We start from the raw sequence: 22,420 nt of genomic DNA, 5'->3' as shown, positions 1-22,420 counted from the left end.
TTTATAAATAAGGTATCGTATTTTTCTTTTGTTTCAAATTTAATTAACAAATATTGATGTTTCAAATTTAATTAACAAAAATTTATGTATCTATAAATAAACTTTTAAAAATGAATACTTTATGTTTTACATACTCCTGTGAATACCATACCATGCATTTGGCTACTTTGGGCTTGCTGTGATGACGCAAGAGATCTGCCCTGGCAACTGTACCGACACTCACAGCGGGTGGTGCGTTGGTGCGTCGTTTCCATTGTTTACTGGTAGTTACTGGTAAATATTTTTCAACCTAACGAAACTATTACCCGTATAGAGGTCGACCCCCAACTTTTTGCCAAAAAATTTGGTCTTAAGAACTCGTGCTATACACGGGTATATACGGTATATCATGATGAGTCAATCAAGGTTGAATAGAGAAAAATCATTTTACATTCATATTTGGTTCGTTTGCCTGAGAGGCCCAGGGGAATTCAGTGAGACATAGGCACCAAAGCTAATACACCGGTGAGAATAGTTCACCAAGCACTTATTTTACCCACAATGCACAGCTCTATGACGTCACTGTTGTAAACACGCATCATCTGCTCCCAGGACCAGTGCATCAAAAATTATGGTTGTGTGCAATATACAGGTGAACCAGCAATGCTCAAGTCCCAAGCAGAGAGCACATCAAATTGTACAGATTTTCCAGAGATAAGAAAACTTGTGATAAATAGATAAATGCCTACAAGCGCTCTGATAAACAAAGCACAGAGTTGACTTGAGGGTAGAACTCTCACATTTATTTTAAATTTTGTTATCTTGTTTTTTATTATTTGTGAGAGGATTTTCCCATTATTATTTATTTGTAAAAGAAATAGTTGTCCTAAGGACAAATACATAAAGGGATTATACATTTCTTTGCACACGAGTAGAAATATCCCCCCCCCCCCCTCTAGTCAGTAAATGTTATTCATGGCCATTTTGAGGACCTGACCCCCACGAATTTTAAGGGCATGATGTACTCAAAAGTGTTTATACATTTATTGATCAAATATGTTCAAAGTAACACAAACACTGTAATATAAAAATTCATCATTTGTAATTGGTTTTATTCTCTTCAATATTAACCAGGCAGCAGATGGTGGAAAAAGATCGGGAGATTGTACTCCTTAAAGAAAATGGAGAATCTCTTGGTGCACAGTTAATGTTGACACGAAGACAAAGCTACCATCAGAATGATACAAGCCAAATGACACAAGAAATTGAACGAATTACCAAAGAAAATGCGAAATATACAGAGTACTTGAGTGATCTAGAAGAGAAGCTAAGATTGTCACAGGTAAGATCAAAACTAAGACTTGTTCACAAATAAATTTTTGTATATCAATACTGGCATAACTAGGACTGTTACCTATTATTCCCATCTAACAGGGACTAGTCTAGACACATAACTCACGAGAAACAATTAGCTTGGAATTTTTCCGGGAAAATTCTCTCCATTCTGGGTCTGTGAATGAGTTTCTGAGGTTGTAAATCGGGTGCATTTTTAGGAAAATTACACAAAACTTCTGGAAACTCTCTTAAATCTTTTTCCGGGTTTGGGAGCAAATCCCAATGATGAAACAATGCGCAATTCTGGAAAAAAAAATCCCAGTACTGTACTGTACCTGGAAAAATTCCGGGTATGTGGGATTTTTCCTGGCTTCAGAGGGTCATCTAGTTACCCGGAAATCTCTCATCCCGGAAGAGCTCTACACCAATTATTCCGGCTAACGGGGATATCACTTTTATGGCGTTAGATGCTGCTAGGCATGTTCCAATAGTGAATAAATACTGTTAGCTTCAGTTACATGTTTTGTGCATTTACCAGGACATGTCATCCTAGGGTCTTTATGTATACTTTTATACTCTAGTGTTAAATGTCTACAGTACTTAGTCAGTGCTTTATATTTCAAGCAACAGGAGACTTCATTACAGATTAAAAGAACTGAGATGTCAAACATATGGCTATGGTGGTTGAAATTTTCAATCACCTGAAGATTTGCCCTAGTATGTATCACTTGAAGATTAACCACCCTAATGCCAGCTGAGGGTTAGGATAGGTTATTTGTACATTGAATTTGGCTAGGTTAGGTTATTATTAGGGTTGTTAATCTTCTGGTGGAACAACCTTGGAGGAGGGGGAGAGTCTTCAGGTGATCCAAATTCTTTAAATCTCATAGGACCCAGCTATAGAATTAGTGTATTGATATACTCCAGGACCTTATCAACTCTTCCTCAGATTCAGTCAGTCTTTTATGTGGTCTGCCTTTCAAGCCTATTTTTCATTATGCATTCCCATTACTCATATCATCTTGGTATGATGTCATCACAGGTTCTGGTAAAGACTTTTTTCTTTCCAATCATAAGTTTTTCATAACTTCCTTATGTATACCTTAACAGTTCTCATATACAATATTTCTACAATGTTTAGGAAGTCATTTTGCAAGCATTCAAACAGTGTTGTATTCTAGATTCTCTTAATCTCAGCATAAGTCTAGGCTGAATAGATTAACATACATGTATGTAGTTTCCTTGTAGGCCTGATGCACATCCTCAATTTTGTTTGCCTGAGAATTACTGCATCTTTTCCATCTTGATTACATGGGAATTGGGACACCTCTTCCATTATGTTTACTTGGTAATTTGTAGACTCCTTTTATAATTGTGTTTACTTCACAGTTAATGCACATATTGTTTAATTTTCCAGGTTGAGATAGAAGAACTTACAAAGCAAAACTCAGAACTACATAACCTCTTTGCTGAGTATGGTTCTAAGACATCAAAGAAAGAGAACTTAATGTTGACTAATGGCAACACTTCAGAAGAAACCAACTGTGAAGGTAGGTTGCCTAGTAACTGTGTGCCTCATGAAAAATTAAATGATTGATGCTCATTGGATGTTGTTTGAAAGTTAGACTTGTGAATTGAAATTGAAGTCTTACAAATAGATCAACTTAATATGGAAAATGCATAGATGTTGAGCTCTCAAGTAGAATGAAAGTCCTTATTTTATTTAATTTAGCTTGAGTTAAAAAATAACTCTAGAGGAAAATACTTCTTCGATTGATGCATATTGGTCTAATTTCTGAAACAGTACAGTGATGAATCTTCAGGCCCTAAGATCATGAAACATACACCCATTTCTTCAGAATAAACCTGGTCATGTTGTACAGATGTCATAGCTACAGTGAAACCTCGCCCAACGGGGGGGGGGGGTTAGGTTCCTCGAAAACGGTGTGTTGGGCAAACTTATGAGAAAAATAGGGTGGCGGGACTATGGCCGCGTATGGACTATTATCTCGTGAAATGCATACCTTTTAAACATTTCCATAACGCACAAATATGATAATAATAGAACTAACATTCCATAAAAATTAAACATATTAATGATAAGTATTATAAAATCATATTACTGTACTCACCGATCCATGGTTAGATGATTGTAGCATAACTATGATGACAATGATATTGTATATGTTGTGAAGCCTTCTGCTGATGGTGATTGAAACTGGAATGACTTTTATTTCTTACGATGGATCATCAGGATCATCGACCTCAGGCTCCAGATCAGCAAATGATGATGATGGTTGGGGTTCAAAGAGTTCTGGTTTGGCAGATGATGTTGATGGTTGGGGTGACCAAGACCTCAAGAAGAAGTCTTATTTTCTGTTGTTTACTTTTTCTATGCAAATCTTTCAAAATTTCTCTATAGAACATATATATCATCAAAGGCCCTTTTGATTTTTAAACTTCTCTCCATACGTTTATAAAAGGGGCCAGTCTCATCAGCATTAAACACTTGCTCTGGGGCATATCCTTTGTCCTTTATCAATTCAATCGGCATGGGCTTGAAGTGCTCTGCATCCTCTTTGTCTGCCGATGTCCCTGAAGCGGGGTTTAAAATTTTCAAACCACCCTTTGCTTGCTTGGAAATCGGTCACAGTCGTAGCATCACTCCCTGCCCCCTCAGTTTTCACAACATGAGCATACAAGCTAAGTGCTTTCTCATGTATTGCTATGTTATCGGCAACAGATCCTTTCTCATTCACTTGTCCACTGATCCTTGGTAGTTGAATTACCTTAGCACTAAGAGATGCAGATGCTTTCACATTTGCATGTATTTTGTTCTCATAACTACGAATTGTGCATATGGTGGATTCATTTACAGAGATCTAAAATCTTTATTTTCTCGGCTAATGTCATCACTTTTTTACTTTTCTTGGATATGCTATCGTTACTAGCATCACCTCTGCATTTGGGGGCCATACTGCAAGGACAAAGGCACACAGCAACATAAAAACACAAAAAGTTCCAAAACCGCTTTAGTACAATGTTGGTGGTACGAGCGTATAAGCAAGACTGAGTGATGAGCAGCTGCTGCTTGCGCAGGCATCTCCAACTGGCGCATGGCAGAGGTGGGGCGGAGGGGAGGGAGGAGGGCGAAGGCGGTGTGTTGTTAACCCGCGTATATTAAAATTTTCCGTGTTGGACAAATTATTTGGTCTCATACGTATATTTAAACGCCTACAGTCAAAAGCGTGTTGGTCAAACCAGCGTTGGGCGAGAGTTCACTGCGCTTCACCCCTGAGCAGTTGCTTCAAGTTTATAAGGGATTCATTCATCCTAACTTTGAGTACTGCTCTCATGTCTAGGGTGGTTCGTCTGTCCAACTGTTAGATAGGGTGGAATCAAAGACATTTTATCTTAATAACTCTTCTCCTTTAGTCAATAATCTCTCTTCCCTTTCTCCTTGCCGCAATGTTGTTTCACTCTCTTTTATAAGTACAGTACTTTAATGGGCGATGTTCAGTGGATTTTGCATTCTGTATACTGCCGGTGAGGCAATGGCCTCGTAACACTCGTCTTGCCTGCGGTACCCACGGTTTCTGTGTGGATGCCGGTCACATTAGAATACAGTGAGTTCTGCTATAACGCGTGTTTTGATAACGCGAATTTGATCGAACGCGATTTATGAATTCGGAACAATATTTGTATAACGCGAACTCGTTTGCTCTAACGCGATTCCACTCGAACGGTTGTTGTGACTTCAGTTCACGTTCGACATCACATGTTCAACTGAGTTATGTGTTTTGTTTGTGAACAATTGCAGAAATAATGTATGTAATATTTATGTATACAGTATACCTATATATTATAAGTAAATTGTAAAATTTTACATAAAAGAGAAAATCAAATTACATAGCGTTTTACACCCGCGCTCTCTTTACATCATACACAGTGTTTACAATTTTCGTTCGACATCACATATTCAATTGATTTATGTGTTTTGTTTGTGAAGAATTGCAGAAATAATTTATGTAATATTTATGTATACAGTAAACCACTCACAAGGTCCTACAGTCCCACTAATTATTTTATACTGAAACTTACGTTTGGGAAGCTGGATTAAACTGAAGATTACCGGTATATTAAAATAATAAAAATGTATTATAAACCAGTCTAACATACCGTAATAAACACAGCTGCTATTATCATCCCCCCCCACCCCCATTTGCCAGTGACAAGAAAGGGAAAGTGACCTTGACTGTGACCGCCTGTGGCTATTTTTAGCCGTCCTTGTGTTCGGAGGTGGTCAGTAATGCATATCTGTATATTTACTGATCAATATATTTATCTCCTATAAATAATTCATTTAAAATTTATTTTTTTGCAAAGAATATTCAGTAAATGACTGCATTAATTCTTGAAACTACCTACAGTGGTAAATTTAGGATATAAATAATGAACAGAAGTCACGTCATGGATTCGGAGTTTGGTCCTTAACGATCACCATAAATGTAGCCTCCCTTTGTCGCGAAACACGTATATAAATTAAAGAAAATACTTGCAGTATATTTAATATATTACAGTATATTATACAGTAGTACCCCGCTTAACGCGCTTTCACTTAACGCGTTTTCGCATATACGCGGTGCCTTGCCAAAGCTGAACTTTCACTTAACGCGGCATTTTTCATCATATACGCGGTGAGTGTCCGGCTCGAGAGCTATTTTTAGATTCGCACCACCCCCCACCCGCCTGACTGCCTGTTTTAGCTCATAAAATTCATACAAATTACCCAGCCAGAATATAATTTACATTGCTGGAATTCTTATAATTTGGTGATCATTTTGAATATAAACAACATATATTTTGCATTAAACATACAATTTTTAGATAAAAATTGTTCTCTAGGTAATTATGTTATCTTTTGTCCAAAATATATGACATTTATATTCAAAATATTCCTGGTCTTACAAGGAATCCAGCAATGTCAATTATATTATCCTAACTTTAGTTTGAGGTATTATTTATTAAAATTTAGTGGTTATCCCACACATCTCCTTGGGACGGTTGGTGGGGGGTGGGGGGTGGGGGGTGGGGGGGAGGGAGGGACCGACCGACCGACCATCTGTTACCCCGTGAAGAATTATTATTTTTTTTATTAACTGAAGATATTTGTTTTAGCTCATAAAATTCATACAAATTACCCGGTCAGAATATAATTTACATTGCTGGAATTCTTATAATTTGGTGATCATTTTGAATATAAACAACATATATTTTGCATTAAACATACAATTTTTAGATAAAAATTGTTCTCTAGGTAATTATGTTATCTTTTGTCCAAAATATATGACATTTATATTCAAAATATTCCTGGTCTTACAAGGAATCCAGCAATGTCAATTATATTATCCTAACTTTAATCTGAGGTATTATTTAATACTAAATGTTAAAAACTCTTGAATGGAGGATTGGTGGGGGGTGGGGGGAGGGTTGGGACTGACCACGCGGTTGGAAGAGGGGGGGAAGGCAAGGTGGGGTACTTTGATTGACAGATAGTGTCGAAGAATATTTTTTTTTTTTTATTAACTGAAGATATTTGTTTTAGCTCATAAAATTCATACAAATTATCCGGCCAGAATATAATTTACATTGCTGGAATTCTTATAATTTGGTGATCATTTTGAATATAAACAACATATATTTTGCATTAAACATACAATTTTTAGATAAAAATTGTTCTCTAGGTAATTATGTTATCTTTTGTGAAAAATATATGACATTTATATTCAAAATATTCCTGGTCTTACAAGGAATCCAGCAATGTCAATTATATTATCCTAACTTTAGTTTGAGGAATTATTTATTACTATACCTGGTTTTCCCCCAAAAATTTCTCAGAGGGAAGAGCCAGTGAGTGTAGTGTGAGAAGAGGGGGAGGGAGTTGAGTCCATTATTTGAATGGACATTAACTTGGCGACTGTATTTCTCTATTTCTCTTAAGTATTAATTGTGTGCATGTACCATCATAAAATTAAGATGTTATTTTTACTACAACATAGTTATTTGTCGTCAAAAAGTGGAGTTTGGGGGTCGGGCTGGGTTCTATTGGAATTAATCCCATATGTTCTGTTATTCACTTAACGCGGTTTTCACTTAACGCGGGACCCTCTGGGTTCAATTGACCGCGTTAAGTGGGGTACCACTGTATATAAATAAATAAACAAATAAATTCAAATTCCCTTATCATCCTGTGTCATATACAGAAATACTTGAGTCCCTGAGCGAGTACACAAAAAGAAAACGGACATCCTGGAGTGGATAGAGAACGGACATCTCTACTGGGGGACTCAAACGTTTCTCATGTTTTGTGGCCGCTCTAGCATAATATGAATAATATGTAAATTACAATTTACTTATACAGGTATATATATATATGTAAATTGTAAAAATTTAAATAAAAGAAAAACTAAATACGTAGCATTTAAAGTGTACTGTACAGTATGTACAGTGCTGTGGCTTGGCGCGGGGTTATGCAGTGTTTACAGTTCACGTTTGACATCACATGTTCAATTGATTTATGTGTTTTGTTTGTGAACAATTGCAGAAATAATTTATGTAATATTTATGTATACAGTATACCTGTACAGTATATGTAAAATGTAAAATTTTAACTAAGAGAGAAAAACAAAATACGTAGCGTTTTAGACCTGCGCTCTCTTTACTCCACACGTTCACTTTGCTAGACGTGAGAAATTTTCTAAGCGTCCTCAGTGCTTTCTGATTTACATGTGTTGTGCGTGCCAGGCGTACCATTAGAGCCAATGCAGAAAAGATTAAAGCAAGCTGTGTTGCTGGAAAAACCAAGGGAGCTAGCAAAAGTGTAAGATCACGGCCAAAGGAACTTGAGGAGATGGAATGGCTTCTAAGTGTTTGGATAGAAGATCAAACGAAAAAGCGATCTGGGACCAGCTTCCTCACCATTAAAGAGAAAGCCTTGTCAATATATGAGGACCTAAAGAAAAAAGCTGAAAATCCTGATGATGTGGTTGCCTTTAGTGCTAGTAGTGGATGGTTTTCTGGTTTTAAGAACCGCTATGCTTTTCATAATGTAAAGTTATGTGGTGAAGCCGCAAGTGCCGACGAAGCAAGTGCCCGGGCATTTCCTCCCACTGTAAAGAAATTGATTCAGGAAGAAGGCTACACCTTAGACCAAATTTTTAATTTGGATGAAACAGGTTTATACTGGAAGCGCATGCCAACAAGAACTTACATTTCCAAGAATGAAGCACATGCTCCAGGCTTTAAGGCTGCGAAGGACCGTGTGACAGTGTTGTTGGGTGCAAATGCTAGTGGAGACTTAAAGCTTAAGCCTGTGTTGGTGTATCACTCTGTCAACCCGCGAGCTTTAAAGGGTTACATAAAGTCTACTCTAGGTATTCACTTTAGGTCAAGCAAAAAAGGTTGGATGACGGGACAAATTTTTTCTGACCTTCTTGTGGATGTTTTTGAAAATGTGTTTAAAAAATATTGCAAGAAGAAGAATATAGATTTTAAGATTCTCCTCATTTTAGATAATGCGCCAAGCCACCCTCCCACTGTTGCTGAGCTTTCTGACAATATCAAAGTGCTCTTTCTACCTCCAAATACAACATCTCTCCTTCAACCAATGGACCAAGGAGTAATAGCAGCCTTCAAAGCCTATTATTTGAGGCGTACATTTAAGAAACTTATTGAAGCTACTGAGGAAGGAAATGATAAGGCCAGTGTTCTTCAGTTTTGGAAAAAATTCAACATCAAGCATGCAATTGACATCATTGTGGAGGCCTGGGGTGAAGTAAGTAAGGACTGCTTGAGTGGAGTTTGGCGGAAGCTTCTCCCAGATTTAATTCATGATTTTACAGGCTTTGATGCATCAGAGGAGCTCCCAAAAATTACAGAAAATTGTGTTTCTCTTGCAAAGCAAGTTGGCTTTGCTGAAGTGGAAAGCGCTGATGTTGAAGAACTGCTCGAGTCCCACTGTGAAGACCTCTCTACAGAAGATCTACAACAACTTGTTGATTCTGGGAAAATAGAAGATGCCGAAGATGAAGAAGTCCAGGATGCAAAACCACGAGAGCTTCCCACTTCTGTTTTATCTTCTATCCTGAGGGAAGTTGATACGCAGTTGCAGCGCTTGGAAGACAATGACTACAATGCAGAAAGGAGCAGGATTGCAGTTCGTGGTGTTAAATCTTTTTTGGCACCTTATGAACAGCTTCTTTGTGAAAGAAGAAAGACGGCAAAACAGCAAACATTAGACGTCTTTTTTAAGTCAACCCCCAAGAAGCAGACTGAAGACACTGAACCACAGCCATCCACTTCTGGAATTAGACGTTTTTTTCTTCCCTCCCATGCAACCAAAACTGCACCTGATGATGATGATACTGATGATGATGATGACGATGACAATTGTCAAATCCTGTCTGCATGACTCCTCAACCTCAACATTAACCTTCTCCCCCATCAAGTTAAATTCATATTTTTTCAAGGTAAAGTGTAACATTTACTGTATGATTTCATTATTAGATATGAATGTAACATTTATTTAGACTGTGCTATCCTTTGTGTTAGGCTAACTACGAAATTTTTTTTCGATTTGGAGTAATCTGCACCTAACCCTATTTTCTCCATAAGCCCTGTTATTTCTATTACGCGATTTTCTATAACACGATATTTTACAAGAACACAATTATCGCGTTATAGCAGAACTACCTGTAAACTGTTCTAATACATCCTTCTTTTCTCACACAACCAAACTGTGGAATGCCTTGCCTTCTTTTGTTTCACTTAAAAAATCTGGTGTTCCGGCCTCTTTGTGATGTAGATTAACGTACTCTTTTTTGCCCCCTGGCCCCATTGTTATTAATAAAGCACGGAGTGGACTTGAGGGTAGACTCAACATTTTTTAATAATTTTTTCTGATTATTATTTGTGAGAGGATTTTCCCATAATTATTATTTATTTGTATGTGTTTTGTGTGTGTGTCTACGCACACACACACACACACACACACACACACACACACACTTACTTACTTACTTACTTACTTACTTATATACAATACAGGTAAAAGAAATACAGTGGTCCTTCGGTTAACGAATACAATTCGTTCCACAGAGTCATTCGTTATCCGAAAATTTCATTAATCGAATCTATTATTTCACAGAAAAAGTACATACAAAGTACTGAATACAGGTAGTTCTGCTATAACGCGATAATTGTGTTCTTGTAAAATATCGTGTTAAAGAAAATCGCGTAATAGAAATAACAGGGCTTATGGAGAAAATAGGGTTAGGTGCAGATTACTTGAAATCGAAAAAATTTAGTAGTTAGCCTAACACAAAGGATAGCACAGTCTAAATAAATGTTACATTCATATCTAATAATGAAATCATACAGTAAATGTAACACTTTACCTTGAAAAAATATGAATGTAACTTGATGGGGGAGAAGGGTGATTTTGAGGTTGATAAAATCGAGCTTCTCTTCAAGTGTTATATCCTTTCTTTTACGATCATCACCGGGAATTCTATCACCAGAACGCTTCTTGGAGATATTCTTCTTTACCATATTCACAGTTAATACCACAAAATTGGAGAAATAGGAAGCAAAAATCGCGTTATAGCAAACAAGCGTTCGCGTTATACAAATATCGTTCCTAATTCATAAATCGCGTTAGAGCAAATTCGCGTTATCAAAACACGCGTTATAGCAGAACTCACTGTACCAGTAATAGAATTAACAAAACATTAAATATAAACTAAATGCAGTACTGTACTGGTACAGTATACTGTACAATAATAAATAAAAAACAATAGAATACTGTGTTTTAACTTACTTTGAGGTGTGTTTGTCGTATTACCGGCAGATTTGTTTATATATCAAACAGCTGAATTACCGGCAGATTTGTTTACATATCACACAGCTGATTGTAGAGGCAAGTCGATGATGATGCCATATTCTTTACAGAGTGCATTGGTTCTAATGCCTTCTTCATGTTTCATAATACTGTAATTTCTGTACTGTATATTATCAATACCGTATGTTAACTAAATTTCAGAATGACCAATAATTTTAATATAAAAAATGCAGAAATATTCAAGAGACCAACTTTATTGATATTTACTTCACTGAAAACGAATGTAAACATAGAACCAATTACTGTATTGGCGGACAAGCCGATCAGCTGATGCACACAATAAAACGTGTTTGTCGTAAGGATTTCGTAAATCGAAGTTTTGTTCGTTAATCGAACTGAAAATCCTTATGAGAGCTAATTCGTTAACCAAAATTTCGTTAATCGAACCGTTCGTTAACCGAGGGACCACTGTAATTGTCCTAAGTGCAAACACATAAGGGAATATACATTTCTTTGTGCACAAGTAAAAATTTTATTCGCGGATTTGGCGATTCGCAGCCATTTTGAGAACCTAACCCTCTCGAATTTGAAGGGCATGCTGTACATGTATTTTGTAAGTATTTTAGCTTTTTAGTATTTTTCACTGTGCTTATAAAGTTTCTGCTATCAATAGTGTTTCTTCTTTTTATATATTTTCAGAAAATGAGGGAAGTGGAATGTTATTGACAAAGGTTGCTGCCCTTACATCATCACTGAGCAAAGTGGAAATGGACAGGAGCAACTTGCAGTCTCAACTTGAGGTTGAGAAGGCCAAGTATGCTAGGTTATTGGAGGAATCCACAGCTAAGCAACTGTCTTCGGAAACTGTAATAACCTCTCAGCCAACAGGTAAATCAACCTTAACCAATTTCATATCCTACATATTACTTCTGCATCAATACATCTTTCAGATAGTTCTTCTAATGTATAACCTAATGCCCTGTGTTATCTTATAACATTATGTTTCCTTCATTTTGTATTGCTATACAATATGATAACTTAACAGCAATGCACTTCTACTGGTAAGAAGAATCAATGTACAGTACCTGTTACTTACAGCAATAATCTTGTGCTACAGTAATTAAAATAGATTACAGTATTAAAAATTCACTGAGTTTTCCATTGTGTGGTGGTATCCTTCAAGTTAAAAAAAAAATCTTCAATACAGGATATGGTAAGACCATAGTATTCCAGTAGAAATTTATTACTGTATAAATTATTTTCTGTACTTAAACAATACAGGCATCCCCTGGATTACTGATGGGATGCATCCTTGAAAATGTTTCCATATCGTCGAATTCCATAATGCGGGACCAATTTTTCCATTGACTCCCATTATATAATTGTGGATACTTTCCCAAGGAAATGTTTTTGCCAAAAATATGTGATACAAGCATTTTTAAACACATCCATTTATTACTTCATGATATAACATGATAATAAATGCATGCAACACTTGAATTTAAATTCACCAGAAATGATGTTGAGTGCTAGGTGAGGTGAGGTGAGGTGGCTCAATGGGAGTTACTTGGAGGGAGATGGAGGATCACTGCTGACTCTTACCTTGCCCTGTAAATCATCATAATCTGCTCAGGTGCTTCAGGCTTTTGCTCTTGGGGAAAAAACTTGTCTAAAGTTGTTTGGCATTAATGGTGCATTTCTTCATTGTACAGCTCCCTGTAGTTACGGAGGCTGTTCTGAATTCCTCTTGAAACTTTTGAGGTTACGTTCACAATCGGGATCATTAATAGCAAAGATTTGCAAAGCTTCCTCTATAAGCCCAAACACTTTAGCCAATTGCTTTGTTGTCAACTCAAGGGCAGTGGTTAGAACTTCTATATCCTCCTCTACTGCAGCTCGCTCCTGTTCCAATAACATCAGATCCTCATTAGAGAGATCTTCTCTATGGGACTCTAGTAACTCAACCACATCATCTTCAAAGCCTATACCATTTGCCAGTGTTACAATTTCTTGGTGAACTTCATTTATTGTTTCGACTTGAGGGAAAACCTTGAAAGTTGGGGATATACTTTGGCCATAAAGTATGGTTTTTTTCACACACCATTTATGGTTGTTGTTTTCAGTTCATCCCACGACTCGGCTATGTTTTCCACGGTGTTCATGATGTTGAAATTCTTCCAGAAGACCCTGACTATTGGTTTATCTTCCTTATCAATTGGTGCTATGAGTTCTTTAAATGTTCTTTTTAGATAATAAGCTTTAAATTTTGCAATCACTCCTTGATCCATTGGCTGGAACAAGGCAGATGTGTTCTTGGGCATTTATTCCACTTGCACATTATCAGAAAGATCAGTCAGGTTAATTGGGTGGCTGGGTGCATTATCTAAGGGGGACAAAGCCTTGTTGGTTATATTTCACCTGTTACTGTACCTTTCAATGCAGGGCAAAAATAATTTGTGAACCACTCTTGAAAAAGTCTCATAGTTATCCAAGCTTTCTTGTTTGATTGCCAAATCACTGGTAGTTTAGGCTTGGTATAGACCTTGGATTTCCAGAGTGGTACACAAGTAGGGGCTTTAATTCCATATTGCCAGCAGCATTTCCTCCCCAGGAAAGCATTGGACGATCTTTTGAAGCTTTAAATCTGGTGCTGACTTTTCTTCTTCGGAAATGAATGTCCTACCAGGCATGCGCTTCCAAAAATGTCCGGTTTCATCCACATTATACACTTGTCTGGTGTGTAGTCCTCTGCAGCAATAATTGTCTTCAGTTCTTCTGGATATTTATGTGCAGCCTCTGTATCAGCACTGGCAGCTTCACCGACGATGTTAATCTTATTCATCCGAAGGCACTTCTTAAACCTTTCAAACCAGCCTTTACAAGCTTGAAAGGGTTTTGCATCAAAACTTGCACCTTGTTCTTTCTGCAAATCATCATTCAAACCTTTGGCTTTCTCCTGAATGATCATCGTGTTTGTTGACACATTTCGTTAGTTTTATCTTCGATCCATACACTTAGGAGTCATTCCATATTAACTCTTAAACCCCCGGGTTAGGGTGCAGCTGGCAGTATCTTCCCCCACCTCCTGCAGGGATAAATCGAGAAAAAATCAACCATTTCAAAAATAATAATTAAAAAAAATATGGCGGGAATAGGCGGACGTTCTGGAACATCACCCGGGGCCTAAGGGTTAAGCATCACATCACTTCTATGAAAGCACAATGTACAGGCGGTTAAAGGAGTGGCTGGTTTAGCATTTGACTTAATTTTGTTTCTTTTATCACGTATTTTGCCCACTAGACGTAGCAAGGCCTAATGTTTTTCCGATGTTGCTAAGATTTTCTCCCGCAGCAAACCTCCTTAAAACATCAAGTTTAATGTCCAACGTAATTCTTTTACGTGACCTTTTAGCACCACTGCTTTCACTTGAACTTGATGGTATCTTGAATAAGGATACACAATAATACAGTCCTGACCACAGACACAAAACTGAACAAGCTGGGGAATGAAATGAAACTGAGTAGCACCGTTAGCGTGGGTACGTGTGCCATCCTCCACCGTCTTGTAGCAACCACCAAGAATCCACACGAAATAAATTTGATAATTTCAGTGAAATTTTTTGTTATACTGTACATCACAATTTTTTTTGTTTGAGAAACTTAAAAGTTTACCCCAATGGGTGTATTTTTTTAGACCTATTCTGAATTTATTAGTCATAATTTCCAAATTTCGTAAGCACTGGGGTAAGGGACTGGTAGTCAGCACAGAGGGGTGGAAGTTTATTCGCCATGGAACCACATAAATCTCTATTCTTGTCTGCTATATATTTTTTTTTTTACTATATTTTGTAAATATTGTTCCAATCTTCTTCTTATTGAATAGTACAGCATGCCCTGACAATTCGCGGATTTTTAATTAGCGGACCTTGGTTATTCGCGGATGACACCCTGGATGTACCCAAGAATGTCTAAGGGCAGTTTTAAAGTTGACGGCATTTTCGCGGCCGGGACAGGGAGCCATTCATATATGTGTGTGTGTCTACACACACACACACACACACACACACACACACACACATATACAATGCAGGTAAAAGAAATAAAAATAATTGTCCTAAGGGCAAACACATAAAGGGAATACAGTATTACCCCGCTTTACACGGTTTCACTTTCCATGATTTCTCATTTACGCGGTACCTTGCCAGAACCGGACGTTCACTTTCCGCGGTGCATCTACTCATATACGCGGTGATGAAGTATAATTTTTTTTTTTTATTTAGCTCATAAAATTCATATAAATTACCCGGCCAGAATATAATTTACATTGCTGGAATTCTTACAATATGATGATCATTTTGAATATAAACATCATGAATTTTGCATTAGACATACAAATTTTAGATCTAATGTAATAACTTGGTTTACACAAAGCAAATATTTTATCTTTTGTGCAAAATATATGAAGTTTACATTCAAAATATTCCCTGACCTGCAAGGAATCCAGAAATGTCAATTATATTATCCTAACTTTAGTCTGAGTTATTATTTATTACTAAAAATGTAAATACTTGTATACTATTTTCTCCCAAAGCTTCTCTGGTAGGGAGGGAAGGTGGGGGGTAGGGAGGGAGGGAGGGAGGGACCGACTCAGCTAGGGTGGAGTATTTTGATTGACAGATAGTGTTCTTGAAGAATATTTCTTTGTTTATTTACTGAAGATATATGTTTTAGCTCATAAAATTCATACAAATTACCCGGCCAGAATATAATTTACATTGCTGAAATTCTTACAATATGATGATCATTTTGAATATAAACATCATGGATTTTGCATTAGACATACAAATTTTAGATCTAATGTAATAACTTGGTTTACACAAAGCAAATATTTTATCTTTTGTGCAAAATATATGAAGTTTACATTAAAAATATTCCCTGACCTGCAAGGAATCCAGAAATGTCAATTATATTATCCTAACTTTAGTCTGAGGTATTATTTATTACTTAAAGTTAAAATCTAGTATTTTCACCCAACGTTTCTCTTGAATCGGCTGCTTGTCCAATTAACCAGGCCGTTCACATATATTTATCATTTTGGGTTTAAGTAACGAAACCCAAACGGTAGTTCCTTGTTTTATTATAAAAGGGTTGTATATATAATTCCTGAGTGTAGATCGACCGTAAGTCTCACTGTATAGGAGTGAATGAGAAAGGGACGGCGTTTATGTCTTATAAACGTTTGGTCACGCCCTTACGATATAAGTTGTTGTGAGCGACTCATGAGTAGTGACCCATCGAGGGAGAACGGTATGGGTACGTCGTTCCCCCTCGAGGGAAGACAGAGCCATCCACTGCGGCTCTCAAATAACGTCTTCCTCTAGTCAAGGATATCAAACTACTGCTCGCTTCAGGTGGCCAGAGCCGGCTAATTATGCCTTTACTCAGCATAGTATGATGCAGCTTCCTGTGGGCACACCTTATCACGTGCATTGAACATGTCACCTCATAGCCAGTGGAAAGTTACAGGGTGGTAAATCTGAATATAATATCAGATGTATTGACCCATTTATATAATATGTTCTGTTGATGAGACAGGGATCCATTACACTCTGGTAGGGAGGGTTGGGACGGACCGACCCAGCTGGCGTGAGTGTGAGGAGGGGGGGAGGCAAGGTGGGGTACTTTGATTGACAGATAGTGTCGTGAAGAATATTTTTTTTTTATTAACTGAAGATATTTGTTTTAGCTCATAAAATTCTTACAAATTACTCGACCAGATTATAATTTACATTGCTGGAATTCTTACAATATGATGATCATTTTGAATATAAACATCATGGATTTTGCATTAGACATACAAATTTTAGATCTAATGTAATAATTTGGTTTACACAAAACAAATATTTTATCTTTTGTGCAAAATATATGAAGTTTACATTCAAAATATTCCCTGACCTGCAAGGAATCCAGAAATGTCAATAATATTATCCTATCTTTAGTCTGAGGTATTATTTATTACTAAACATTAAAATCTAGTGTTTTCACCCAACATTTCTCAGAGAGGTAGGAGCTAGTGAGCTGGAAAGAGGTGGGGGGGGAGGGTGATTTGAGTCCATTATTTGAATGGACATTAACCTGGCAACTGTATTTCTCTTAAATATTAATTGTGTGAGCATACCATCATAAAATTTAGATGTTATTTTTACTACAACATAGGCATTGTGTCGGAAAAAGTGGAGGTTGGGGGTCGGGCCAGTCTCTATTGGAATTAATCCCATATGTTCTGTTGTTCACTTTACGCGGTTTTCACTTTCCGCGGTACCCTGTGGGTTCAATTGACCGCGTAAATCGGGGTACTACTGTACACATTTCTTTGCACACGAGTAAAAATGTACCCCCCGGTCAGCAAATGTTATTCGCGGCCATTTTGAGAACCTAACCCCCGTGAATTTTAAGGGCATGCTGTATAGTTACTAGACCTTCTTCTGTAATGGAAGATTTTGGATATGTGAGGTTCTATTGTAATTTCCAAGTAATATAAATAAGCAGTATTGCTGAGATAAAAAAAAATGGGTATTGTTTGTCTTGATATAATATTTTTTAAGGTTACCCCCTTGCCTTACATTTCAGCAGCAGCAGACAAAAACATGTCAATGGAGAATCTTCTCAGCTTGCAGGAAGCTCATAAGGCCCTCGAAGAGAGATTTAGTCGTAGTATGCAAGAGGTGGCAGAACTGAGTGATGATAAGCAGAGTTTAGAGCATGTAATAATGCAGCTGCAAGTTGAAACAGAGACTATAGGTTGGTACCATGATTCAGTCAAAATTTTAATAAAATTTTTATGTATCGGTATTGATTGCTGGAAATGTTCATGGTGTATTTTGCAGTCTATCTCCTGCTGTGAATTTTATAAGAAATCACATGACCATTATTCTAATTTATATATCTTGTTTTTCAGGTGATTACATCACCATCTACCAGTTCCAGCGAGGGGTGATGAAACAGCAAGCACGAGAACGTGAATTAGAACTGTCTAGTCTAATGCATGAAAGAGAAGAAATGAAGAGTAAACTGGCAGTCTTACAGGTTTGAAATCTATTTTTGTTCTTTAGTTTTTGCTCATTACTCTGATCTTAAGGCTTTAAGGAATTGTTCCTCTGCATCCTTTATGTCATTGTAAGAACATTGAAGGTGGGTTAGAGCTGGGAACTAAGGATGATGATTGATAATAATTAATGGTTCATTGAAAATTCAGCAGGGAGGGTGGGTTATTGAACATAAGATTTTAATGCAAATTCACTACAAAAACAAAAAATAAATTTGGCATGAACATACAGTGGTCCCTCGATTAATGAACGGTCCAATTAGCGACATTTTGGTGAACGAATTAGCTCCCATAAGGATTTTCAATTCCATTAACGAACAAAACTTTGATTAATGAAAGCCTTACGAGAAACAAGCTTTGTTGTGCGCATCAGCTGATCGGCTAGTCCGCCAATACAGTAATTGGTTCTATGTTTACATTTGTTTCCAGCTGATCGAATCACCCACCAGCGCTTCTCAGTTTATCTTTGTTTACAGTGGAGTGAACATCGAGTTTGTTGGTTCTCTTGAATATTTTTGCATTTTTACATTAAATTTATTGGTCATTCTGAAATTTAGTTTACATATTGATAATTACAGTGCAGAAATTATTATGAAACATGAAGAAGGCATTAGAACCAATGCACTCTGTAAAGAATATGGCATGTCATCATCGACTGCCTCAACAATCAGCTGTTTGATATGTAAACAAAGTTGCCGGGAATACGACACATACACACCTCAAAGTAAGTTAAAATATAGTATTCTATTGTTTTTTATTTATTATTGTACAGTATACTGTACAGTACAGTACTGTATTTAGTTTATATTTAATGTTTTGTTAATTCTCTTGCTGATATACAGTACAGTGGTCCCTCGGTTAACGAACGCAATCCGTTCCAGCAGGTTGTTCGTTAACCGAAACCATTGTTTCAATGGGTTTTTGGGTAATTGGTTCCAGCTCACCGAAAATTGCCTAAATTCAACAAAAATGGTAGAAAATTTCACTTACTTTGAGGTGTGTATGTAGAAGGCTCCTGGATGATGATGATGGGAATAAGAATGGGGGTGGAGGAGAAGGAAGAAGAGAAGGCATTGGGGTGGAAGAGAAGTCACCCCATGGCACCATTTCACCCATAAAATTTTAGTTCTCTTGGTATATTTCAAGATTATTTTCTTTAAATCAACACTGCACTGCATTATATATTGTCAATATGTAAAATATATTTCAAAATGACCAATAATTTGCTTGGAAACACAGAAAAAAAGCGTTTAGTTGAAGAGAGTCTCAAGCAAGATGTTACCTCCAGTGAAAACAGAGAGAGACTAACGCCTGTTTGCTGTGTTAAGAGGCTGGATGCCGCGCATTAAACTAGTCACTTTACCTCCAATTATGTTCAATAATTGTTAAAATGGCTAAAAAATTTAATATTAAACTTTTAAAATTATTGAATAGTATAAACTTCTTGATATTTACTAAAATAGTAAGGAATTTAAGCCCTACAACCGATTAATGTATTGGCGGACTAATACTAAAGCTGGTTGACCGGCCAGTGCAAGTGCAAACATGTTGAGGTCGGTTCGTAAGAAATTCGTTAACCGAATTTTTGTTCGTTAACCGAATTTAAGAATCTTATGGGAGGCAGTTCGTTAACCGAGGGACCACTGTACTTTGAATGTATACTTTTTCTGAGAGTTGGAACCAATTACCCAATATCCCATTGAAATAATAGATTCAGTTAATGAAATTTTTGGTTAACAACCGACTCTGTGGAACCAATTGTGTTCGTTAATCGAGGGACCACTGTATAATAAAATCCTTGATGATTTCATACTGGTTGGAATGGATACGCTCTTTTAAGTATTATCTGAGCAAGGTTGTATGGGTTTGATGCAGTTGTGGTGTCAGAAAACATTTCTTCAACTGAAGAACCTAAGGCAGAAGGTGGTGGTAATGAGGATGCAGTAGAAACTGTCCCAAATTGACAGTTGAGGTCACAAATATGATAGAAATGGACATTTTAGCAGGCCCTAGAATGTGGCTGGAAGTCTTTCAAATAGGGTGCTACAAGAAAATGTTCAAGATGAGTTTAAATTGATAGGAAAAGAAACGAAAGAGTATTAAGATTGTTGAGAGTAGTGGAAAATATACTGGAAAATTATAGAATAAGAAATCTGAGATACTTTAGATATGTAATTAGGGTTGTTGGGACAATGTTAGAGGTGTTACTATTTACTTTTATCCTCTTCGCCACTGATCAGCTCATTAGCTGCTTGGGTGGTCGGTCACATCTCTGTTATACACTGTTGGGAAGTACTGGGCATAAACTGGCTTCTGAATGTATCTGAACCTGTTCCAGTGTTGTTCAAGTTTGGTCTTGAAACAGCTCACACTCGGTACCATCAAAACACTCTTATAACAGCTTTTGGAGCTGTCATATAACAGCCTTGAAGCTGTCTAGTTTGTGGGTTAAATTGTCAAAACCCAAATGGTCTTTTCTCCATTATTTATAAAAATAATGTTTGTACACTTCAATAAGGAGAATAGCATAATTAACACTGTAAGCTTTGCGTGTTAGAAGAAGGATGGGGCTTAACTGGGCTAAGCCTAAGTTCAATGTCCGGCTATTGTGAAGGTTGGGTAGATACTGCTCAAGAGTCCACTCCAAGAGAGCTGACTTAGGATATACTGGAGACACGCCTTCTGGGTGGTAAATACCCATCACGTGCTCTGAACATGATACCTCACAGCTTATGGAAAATTACAGGGAGTGATATAATTTTATAGCACAAATGTATTCACCCGTATTTATGTAAGTGCTGCTGTCTCATGGACAGGGTTAATACACTCTGGCAGGTTGTTCCAAGAGTTCACAATTCTCACTCTGAAAATGTTTGCCCTCACAGTTTTCTGGACTTGCAGTTTCTTCAACCTTGAGCTGTTACCCCTTGTGGGGCAGGCTTCCACTTGCTCCAGGTATGGACACTCGACTGAGAAGTGCCCTTTGAGATGTTTATTCACCTCAATTAGGTCTCCCCTTGCCCGTGCAGACATTAGTCTGGTAGCCCTCCCTTGGACATTTTCAATCAACTGAGTGTCCCTAGCATATCTCGGGGGACCAGACTGGGTGACCATACTCCAGGCGGGGAAGCACCCAGCTCTTAAAGATAGTTACGAGGGACGGCTCGTCTAGATATCTGAACAACCTTCTTATAAGACCTTATATTTTAGTTGCTTGATACACCTTATTCTCACAATGGCCCAAGAACTTCAGTTTATTGTCAACATACACACCCAGGTCTTTTTCACATTCAGTCTCTATGAATGCTGTTTCATTGTCCTATCAAGACATATGATATGCCTCCTTAATGTTGGTACGATCCAGGTGCATCATCTTACATTTCGTGACATTGAATCTTAGCAGCCATTTCTTCGACCATTCTTGAAGCTCGCACAGACCTTTCTGCAGCACATCACAGTCTGTTTGGTTTTTAATTTCCCTAAATAACTTGGCATCATCCACAAACATTTGTATGGAGTAGTGTACAGCTTCTGGCATGTCATATATGAAACAAACAAACAACAATGGGCCCAATACACTGTGGTACCCCGCTTGTCACAGGTACACATTACGATTTCATACCATTAATCACTCCACACTGCTTGCGCTCATGCAAACAGTCTCCAATCCACGCAAGGACACTTCCCCGAATGCCGTACCCTTCCAGGTTAATTTTCGGCCCTTCGTGGGGTATGCTGTTGAAAGCCTTGGCAAAATCAAGGTATATATTGTCGATATTGCCACCCTGTTGCAGAATTTGGGTCCAAACATCCATTACCTTGAGTAATTGTGTTAAACACGAGCATCCTTTGCATAAAACTGTTAGCACTTCTTTACAAGGTAGTTTTGGAGTAGATGTTCCATCATGGCATCTCTTAAAATGCTCTCAAGTACTTTATACACTAAACTGGTCAGGCTCACTGGTCTATAATTATTTGTGGAGTGATGATCTCCCTTCTTGAAAATAGGACTCCCATAAGCCATTTTCTAATCACTGGGAGCTTTTGCTCATCCAGGCATTGAACAGGATGTTCAGGGGCTCAGCAAGCTCCTTGCACAACTCT

At 37.4% G+C, this 22,420-nt stretch overlaps 1 protein-coding gene across 2 annotated transcripts in view; it reads left to right on the top strand.

Annotated features, from left to right (window-relative positions):
• Window positions 1-22,420, top strand: part of LOC121870389 (golgin subfamily A member 2-like) — a 69,298-nt gene that overhangs the window by 36,677 nt on the left and 10,201 nt on the right. Inside the window, exons 12-16 of one of the 2 annotated variants that reach the window (XM_042372212.1) lie at window positions 1,114-1,321; window positions 2,732-2,864; window positions 11,912-12,100; window positions 17,845-18,012; window positions 18,170-18,297. In XM_042372212.1, the coding sequence (XP_042228146.1) occupies window positions 1,114-1,321; window positions 2,732-2,864; window positions 11,912-12,100; window positions 17,845-18,012; window positions 18,170-18,297 (826 nt within the window). Of the gene's footprint in view, window positions 1-1,113; window positions 1,322-2,731; window positions 2,865-11,911; window positions 12,101-17,841; window positions 18,013-18,169; window positions 18,298-22,420 lie in introns of both variants that reach the window. The other variant, XM_042372211.1, reaches the window with a different exon arrangement.

The sequence above is a fragment of the Homarus americanus genome, unplaced genomic scaffold, assembly GCF_018991925.1.
Source record: "Homarus americanus isolate GMGI-L3 unplaced genomic scaffold, GMGI_Hamer_2.0 scaffold40856, whole genome shotgun sequence".
Lineage (NCBI taxonomy): Eukaryota > Metazoa > Arthropoda > Malacostraca > Decapoda > Nephropidae > Homarus > Homarus americanus.
The sequence above is the reverse complement of the archived record's forward strand: the minus strand, read 5'-3'. Positions and strand labels throughout refer to the sequence as shown.